The 9,042-nt window shown below is 35.5% G+C and overlaps 1 protein-coding gene across 1 annotated transcript; it reads left to right on the forward strand.

The window, feature by feature from the left end:
• The first annotated feature begins 6,282 nt into the window (after positions 1-6,282).
• LOC107802860 (zinc finger protein ZAT9-like) lies at positions 6,283-7,586 on the forward strand. The gene has a single exon (XM_016626437.2). It carries the CDS (start codon positions 6,452-6,454, stop codon positions 7,415-7,417), a length of 966 nt encoding a protein of 321 aa, XP_016481923.1. The 5' UTR covers positions 6,283-6,451; the 3' UTR covers positions 7,418-7,586.
• Positions 7,587-9,042: the final 1,456 nt, after the last annotated feature.

A 9,042-nucleotide genomic window follows, 5' to 3' on the forward strand; every position in this document is an offset into this window, starting at 1 on the left:
TCTCGGAGTCGGGTAAAATTTATATTTTCAGAATCATCATACTCTCACGAGTCTAACCACACCAAAATTATCCAAATCCAATGTAAAATCCCCAATCAAAACTCGAATTTTTGGTTTAAGAACTTCCCCCAATTTTCATACAAATTCCGAAATTAAATGATGAATTTATTTTTAGATTAATGGGTTACAAGCAAAAAAGGAGTTAAGAATCGTTACCCAATCTATATCTTTGAAAATCTCTCAAAACCTCGATCAAATCCGAGCTCCCAAGCTCTAGTTTTCACAAAAATTGGTTATACCCTCGATTTTTGAATTTAAACATTCTGCCCAGGTGCGTTCTTCTTCGCGAACAAGAGGCAACAGTCGCGAATGCGTGCACTAAAGTTCCACTGGCTAGTCTCCCTCTTCGCGAACGCGATGCCCGAGCCGCGAAGGCGATGATCATTTCTCTTCTCCTACGCGACTGTGAGACTGCCTTCGCGAACGCGTAGGCACAAAGTCCCACAGCCTCGCGAACGCGAAGCGTTGATTCCTCACCAGCGCCAGCTCCTCTTCGCGAATGCGAGACCCCACTCGCGAACGCGAAGAAGGAAACCAGAACTGACCGCTGCAACATTTTTCTGCATTTTCTAAGTTCCAAAAATGACCCGTTGAGCATCCGAAACACACCCGAGGCCCCTGGGACCTCAACCAAACATGCCAACCAATCCTAAAACATCATTCAAACTTGTTCCAATCTTCGGAACGCTCAAAATAACATCAAAATACCAATTAAACAACGGATTCAAGCCTAACAACTCCAAAAACTCTCAATTTACGCTTTCGATCAAAAAGTCTAGCAAACCTTGTCTGAATGGCCTGAAATTTTTTAAGCACGTCACATTCAACACGACGGAGCTACTCCAACTTCCAAAATCCCATTCCGACCCCGATATCAAAATCTCACTACCGAACCGGAAACTTCAAAAATTCGACTTTCGGCATTTCAAGCCTAAATAAGCTACGGACCTCCAAAACACAATCCGAACATGCCACTAAGCTCGAAATCACCCAACGGAGCTAACGGAACCGATGGAATTTCATTCCGAGGTCGTCTTCACACTACTCCGACTACGGTCCAAATTTTAAAGCTTAAGCTCTCCTTTAGGGACTAAGTGTCCCAAAACACTCCGAAACTCAAAACCAAATATCCCGCCAAATCAAAATAGCAGAAACAAACACGGGGAAAGCAGTTAATAGGGGATCGAGGCGTTAATTCTTAAAATGGTCGGCCGGGTCATACACACACACACACACACACTTCATTGTAATAATTTAACTATATATATAGCTTGTTATAGTATATGTTAGTGTGTGTATATATAACACACACACACACACACACACACTTCGTTGTGCTACTTTAACTACATATATAGCATGTTATTGTATATGTTAATGTATTCATTATTCGTATTACAAAAGAGTTAACGGATTACATTCATTCATCACTAATAATGCATGACATAGATTAATCGATATAGGTCGAGACGATTTTTATTTTTACTATTAATAGATATAGGTCAAACGTTTTTTTTAATATTCAACGATGCATCTGAGTAAGTTATAAGTCGATGAATCAATTTACAAACAGATATATTTAATGATAAATTATATATACTAATTAGGATCTTCCCTAAATTATGTGGAAGGGTCAGGTTCTTTTAGGGATTGATAGACTTGTGAAGATCCTAATTTGTATATATAATTTATCATCAAATATATCTATTTGGAAATTGATTCATCGACTTATAACTTGCTTAGATGCATCGTTGAATATTAAAAACAAAACGTCTGACCTATATCTATATATATATATATATATATATATATATATTGTACTACTTTAACTACATATATAGCATGTTATAGTATATGTTAGTGTATTCACTATTTGTATTACAAAAGAGTTAACGAATTACATTTATATTATTTAGATAGTAAATATAAAAGTGTTTCATATTTTTTGACCAATGTTAACCTAATAACCGACCAACTTTGGTCGGTTTAAATTTTATAAAATATTTAAATAATAATATAACTATTAAAATTTTAAAAATTAGATCCACATTACTGACCAAAGTTGGTCGATAATGTAAAAGTTTCTTTGACTAAGCAAGTCTGACCAACTCGGTCAACTTGTTGACCAACTTACCGACCAACTTTGGTCGGTATTTGTTTTTAAAATAAATGTAAAATATTTTTCTCCCAGTTTCCGTCCAATTTTGGTCGCTTTTTTTGACCGACCAACGTTGGTCGGAAAATTTTGGTCGGTATTTATCGAATTTCTAGTAGTGAATATAATAAAGGCTCATTAATTTTTTGGGTTCAATTTATTAATTTTTTTATAACATACTCCTCCGGTTCACTTTAATCGATTTTTTGATTTTTTTTTTGGTCCACAATATTTGAATTTTTAAGATATGAAGAAGGAATTAACTTGTTCCTTCCAAAGTTGCCCTTGGAGGCTCTTTACCCCACTTGTTGGATTATATTGGATTCATTGTTATTGTTGTCTTTGGAGTAAAGAGTTTAGAAATATTTGTTGTATTTTCAATAAACAAATTAAGGTTAATATGATTATTGTATTATTAATTAATATTAAAATATAAATTTTTTAATATGGGTAAAAATAATTAAAAATCAATTAAAGTGAACCGGATAAAATATTTATAGTTCTGTTGTTCAAGACACATCACGAGGAGGGAGAGTCTTAAAACAAATCGAGATAATTAGGGAAGATTAAGTCTCATAAAACTAACGGCTCATCAGGTAATATCTTAAAAATTATTTTGGCTTAAAAACACTTTATAATTCAATCCAAACGGGCTCAGCTTAGCTCCTTGTACGCTTTATGTCAAGGGCTTTTTGACATGTACACTTAAGAACGCCATATGCATATTATGTACATCCCTCTATATTATATTTTCCTTTTTTTTCTAAATATTTGATAATGGCCAGTATGTTTTATTATCTATAATTAAGTATCTGACAACTTAGAAATATATAGGCGGACCTACATGGTGGCTTGAAGGGTCACGTGACCCTGTTAGCCTCGGTATAAATTTTGCATATACATATTATATATATTTGTTTATATATATGGGACCCCTTAAATATTTTAAATGTGCCTCCTAAAACAAAGAGGTGGATGGAAGAAGTAATTGCTTTGGGCCCTTTAATTCCCAACTATGATGAGGACGTTGGTCTGGAACCCCCTTTTAGCTTTTTTCTCCTCCTTTTATTTTTATTCTTTGAGTACAATGTAATTTATATTTAATAGCAATTGCTTTATCTTTCACTTTTATCTCTTTTTTTTTTAAAATTTAATTATAATTTAGTACTAATATATAATAGTCAACTTTATTAATATTTTAGTTCTTTGAATGCAATATAATTTATATTTAATAACAAATTGCTTTTTTTTTTTACTTTTATCTTCTTCGTTTTTTTGATTTCATTTATAGTTTAGTATTAATACACAATAGTCAACTTAATTAATTTTATTCTTCTCTTCCCATAGTACCCATTTTGCGAAAAAAATCTCTATATAAATATATATATTCATGGGGCTTAGCATTTGGGAAATTGGGATTATGCCCCGTCTTGCCTTGCACTCCGCCTTTAAAATACTGGTATTAATCTAAATTATTATAAAACTGATATGTGTGGTACTCCAGGTATACTAAATTAAAATTATAAGCTAGCTTGCGTTTTTGATTTATGATATACTAATATGAAGAATTAAGTGAAAATTTGACAAAAGATGGATCGGTGATAAATACTGGTGGTTGGACCTGGACGAGTCAAATGCCAAACATACGCGTGGGTTTGGGCTTTGGCATGCAACGAAGCAACCGCCGACGTGATAATTAGAAAACTTTTTCGTTGCAGTCGGCGAGGCTAAACGTCAGGAAACATAACATTTGTCTTTGTCCTGCGTTTGAATTAAAAATAAAAGCTGAATAAAACTCTACTCTATATTTGACCATCTTTGTAAAAGGATTTCAAAACTTTTCTCTAATAGCATTTTATCAAAGAAAATCGATCTAATTAATTCTCTTTCGCAGTATTTGAACATGTTGGTTAGTGAGTGGTAATTTGGGTTGATAACCATTTGCATAATGTTGGTAAATAAATTACACTGATATTTCCAAAGAATCAGCTATTATAAAACTCTATCGTGGTTGTATGCAAGCAAATACACGACTCTGCTAGTAAGATTTAATACTTCACTGTTTTAATTTGTTTGAACATTTTTAAAATATGATGATCAAATTGATTAATTTTCGGTATAAATTTGAATGGATATTTAGAAACTACATATAAAATATTATAAATTATAATAATTAACAATTTAAAATATTTAAAATTTATTTGCAAAAAACATGGTCCAAGAAAACTTTATTTGACTCCTCTGATTTAATCTTGAGGAGATGAAAATTAATCGGTACTAACATTGTAATGTTACAACATATATAGTGATTGTACTAGATCGATTTGTCACGCGATCATTTCTTTCCTTTATAGTTTATTCCAACGTCCAAAAAAATAAAAATAAAAAACAAAGAAGTTAAAGAAAATTGTCGAAGGATGGCCGCATCAATTTCTCTTTTACTTTCATAATTCTCTTTCAGTTAATCTTCTTTTAGATTAAACAATGTTTATAAGCTAGTGTGAAAGTGAAGACAATTAAATATAGTTGATTAGGAGTGACAAACGGGTGGGTCGGGTCGGATGTGGTTCGGGTTGAAAACGGGTAATGAAAAAACGGATCAATTATTCGACTCGACCCATATTTAATACGGATAAAAAACGGATTAACCGGCGGATAATATGAGTAACTCATATTATCCATGACTTCTTGTATATGATCAGTTTTGGGAGAATTCTTAATCTCCCTAAGAGGAACCCCCAATTTGAGGCTTTACAAATGTAAAAGTTAGACACATTGGTTACTCATTGGTTATCCATTTTCTAAATGGATAATATTATTCTTATCTATATTTGACCCGTTTTTAAAAAGTTTATTATCCAACCTATTTTTTAGTGGATAATATGGGTGGTTAACGGTTTTCTTTGAACCACCAACAAAATAAAAATCAAATTAAAGAAAGTTGACTACCTTCAACGGAGCCTTAGTAATTAATTACCGGTGGCTTCTCTCATTTGGTACAACAAACAACGAAACAGTTTATTGACTAGTAGTCTTCATACAAGCCAGCCACGTATTTATTTTTAGTCAAACAAAGTTCTTGAAATTCGGATCCCATTACTTATTGGATAAACTCATTAAGTCAGTTGAAGCAGTATTTTTACTACGGATTATGACCAAAAAAAAGTTGTCACTATATTCGAACCAAAATTAAATTGAATCTTAGCGTACAAAAGATGCTTAATGTACAGTGCTTTTTAGTTGTTATTTTTTTGTAGGAAAAAATATAAAAGAGAAGATGCCTAATGCAATAATAAAATATTGAAAGAGTTAAGAAAGAAACATTTAATCATTGGGTTAGTACTTTTTCGAGAGAAAAAAAGGTTAGGTATACTTAAACTTAATGATCGACGATCTAATTAATGTAATACAAAGTACAAACAGACATAGCCATGTCAAAAAACAAAATATAAAAGACTAGAATATGTACTTACGTACATTCTATAAAATTATTAAGAGAAAAAGGTAAGAGCAAAAAAGGGATCACACTGAGAAGGCAAGATTTGCATGTTCAGTTGTTCCTCTTTACCCACTCACGATCACGCTATAGTTAAATTTTATTTATTAAATCACATTATTGTACAATTTTTACAGCTATAGAGAAAATAAATTATTGGAAACTTAAAATTACAAATTCATAAAAGATTTGAAATGTTTTATAGAGTAATTATTTACATCAGTTTTTTGACCGTGCATCTCTGTACAATTTGACCAGTTCTAATACGTAACTCACCATCTTTTCTTTTAACCGGTGCAAACAGAGTAGAGATTATCTTATTTGAGTTACCATCTCAGTATAGTGTCAAAATCTTTATTTGTAATTTTGTTATAAGTAACTTAATTAGTAAATAAAAGTAAAAGTTAACTTATCTAAAACTTATTGCTTAGTTAAGTAATTATATTTTTCTGTAATAAATTCAGAAAGCAAATCACATCACAACTGTTTATGAGTGTGATGGGTGCGTGCCTCTATTTGGTGGAAGTGAAGAATGCTTGTCACCTACTTCTCCTCTTAATCACCCCTTTTTATAAGTTCCCACTCCCACTCTACTTCCTCAACTCTCTCATCTAACCATTTTAGAGAGAGAATAACCATTATAGTGAGAGAATCAAACAGCCATATCTGGCTACGTGTATCTATATATGTTAACAGTGCTTCTGTAGAATCTGTTTTGGTTTTGTTGAATAATAACATCAATGAGTATGGAGAAGCATAAATGCAAGCTCTGTTCAAGGAAATTCTCAAGTGGTAAAGCTATGGGTGGTCACATGAGGTCTCATTTAAGGACTCTTCCACTTCCACCAAAAACTCCGCCGCAGAAACAAGATTCCGCCGGCCGTAGCGAGTCAACTCTCTCACTCCATTCCTTAAAAGAAGAAGAAGAAGAAGAAATTAGGGAAGCGAAGTATTTGGGTTATGGGCTAAGAGAGAATCCGAAGAAGAGTTGTAAGATTGTAGATCCTGAGTTTTTGGATGGTGCTGGGTCAGTTGTAGTACATGATAACGAAAGCGAAACTGAGTCAACTAAGAAGCCAACTAGGAGGAGATCCAAGAGAACTCGAAGAATCTTCATATCAGAAGAAGCAACGGAAGTAAAAAAGGAGAAATCAGCTGAATTTGAACCTGAACCAGAACCAGTGAGTTCATTTTCCGATACTTCCCCTGAAGAAGACATTGCTATTTGTCTAATGATGCTATCTAAAGATGTATGGAGAAGTTCATACGAATCGGACGAGTCGAAATTTAGAGAATTAAAACAAGGAAAGTACCAATGTGAGATTTGTAACAAAGTGTTAAAATCATCTCAAGCTTTGGGTAGTCATAAAACAATTCACAAGAAGAACGACTCTTACATTGAAGACAAAAACGAGGGGATCAAGTCAAAAGAAAATTCGAGACAACTGAGAATGAAGAATGTGGATCAGAAAGTGCATGAATGTCCATTTTGTGGAAAAATATATGGGTCGGGTCAAGCACTGGGTGGACATAAAAGATCACATCTTTTGAGTTCATCAACCACTGCTTCTTCTTCATCAAAAATTGGCGATAGTTTAATGGATTCAAGTTCTGCTAAATTCCCAAATGGGTTTATAGATCTTAACATGCCGGCTCCAATAGAAGACGAAGATTTTAGCCAACCAGAGGTCTCTGGAGTTTCGTAATGCTGATTTTGATCAAAAGGAAGTAGAGCCATTGGAGATGAATGTGGGAGGTCAAAATTGTAACTCTCATTTTCTTTCTTGTTTTTTTTTTCCTTTTTTCCATAATTCTTTAGTAATTTTTGTCAAATGGATTCTGCTTGTTATAGAAAACTATTGAATTTTGATCCTCTTTTAGCTCCTCTTTTAGCTCCTCTTTTTACGCGGTAGTTGTAAGTCACATTGCTTTGAAACCTTCCCAAGCAATCTGAAATCAGTTGCAGAAACAAACTACTGACAGAGATTGGCCTTGGGGCCCTAGCCTGCCAGTCCTTGGGTTAGGGGGGGGGGGTGGGGGAATCCAACTGGTGAAGTGGTAGCACAACACAAGGACTCGCCATATATTTAACAACAACAACTGCCCAGTATATCCCACATAGTGGGTCTGGGAGGGTAATGTGTACGCAGACCTTACCCCTGTCCCGACAGGGGCCGAGAGACTGTTTCCGATACACCCTCGGCTCAAAAAGACGAAAATAAAGTAAAAAAAAACAAGAGGAGAGAATTCATTAGTAACTCCAATAGAAACAGTAATAGTAACATACACATAAAAACCGAAAGATGGATGACATGTAATAACAGTAACCATAATCTAAGGCCCGGGGCTAAGACAAACAACAAGAATAGTGTGGGTCCAACATAAACTGCAAGCCATCTAAGACCAACCCTAATCCAACTCCGCCTCACCCCCGGAATGAAGTAAGGAAAGCTTTACTACCTCTATCCTACAACCCTAATGCTTGACCTCCAGGTCTTCCTATCAAGGGTCATGTCCTCGGAAATGTGCAGTCGAGTCATGTCCTGCCTGATCACCTCTCCCCAATACTTCTTAGGTCTCCCTTTACCTCTTCTCGTACCCACCACGGCCAACCGCTCACACCTCCTCACCGGTGCATCGAGGCTTCTCCTCTGCACGTGCCCGAACCATCTAAGCCTCGCTTCCCGCATCTTGTCATCCACAAGGGCGACGCCCACCTTCTTCCGAATATCTTCATTCCTAATCTTGTCTATCCTAGTGTGTCTGCACATTCACCTCAGCATCCGCAACTCTGCTACTTTTATCATCTGGATATGAGCGTTCTTAACCGGCCAACACTCTGCCCCATACAACATGACCGGTCTAACTACAACTCTATAATACTTACCTTTGAGTATCGGTGGCACTTTCTTGTCACACAAGACTCCAGATGCAAGCCTCCATTTCATCCAGCCCGCCCCTATGCGGTGAGTGACGTCCTCGTCGATCTCTTCGTCCCCTTGAATCATCGACCCAAGGTACTTGAAGCTATCTCTCGGGGATGACCTGGGGCCCAAGCCTCACGTCCCAGCCTACATCCCTCGACTCAGCGCTAAACTTGCATTCCAGGTACTCTGTCTTAGACCTGCTCAATTTGAAACCCTTAGACTCGAGAGTCTGTCTCCAAACCTCCAATTTCTCGTTAACACCGGCCCTCGTCTCGTCAATTAGAACTATGTCGTCAGCAAATAACATACACCATGGTACCTCCCCTTGAATATGGTGTGTCAAAGCATCCATCACCAAGGAAAATAAGAACGGGCTAATGAGCATTGGTGTAATCCCATAACAA

This window comes from Nicotiana tabacum, chromosome 8 (assembly GCF_000715075.1).
Source record: "Nicotiana tabacum cultivar K326 chromosome 8, ASM71507v2, whole genome shotgun sequence".
Classification (NCBI taxonomy): domain Eukaryota; kingdom Viridiplantae; phylum Streptophyta; class Magnoliopsida; order Solanales; family Solanaceae; genus Nicotiana; species Nicotiana tabacum.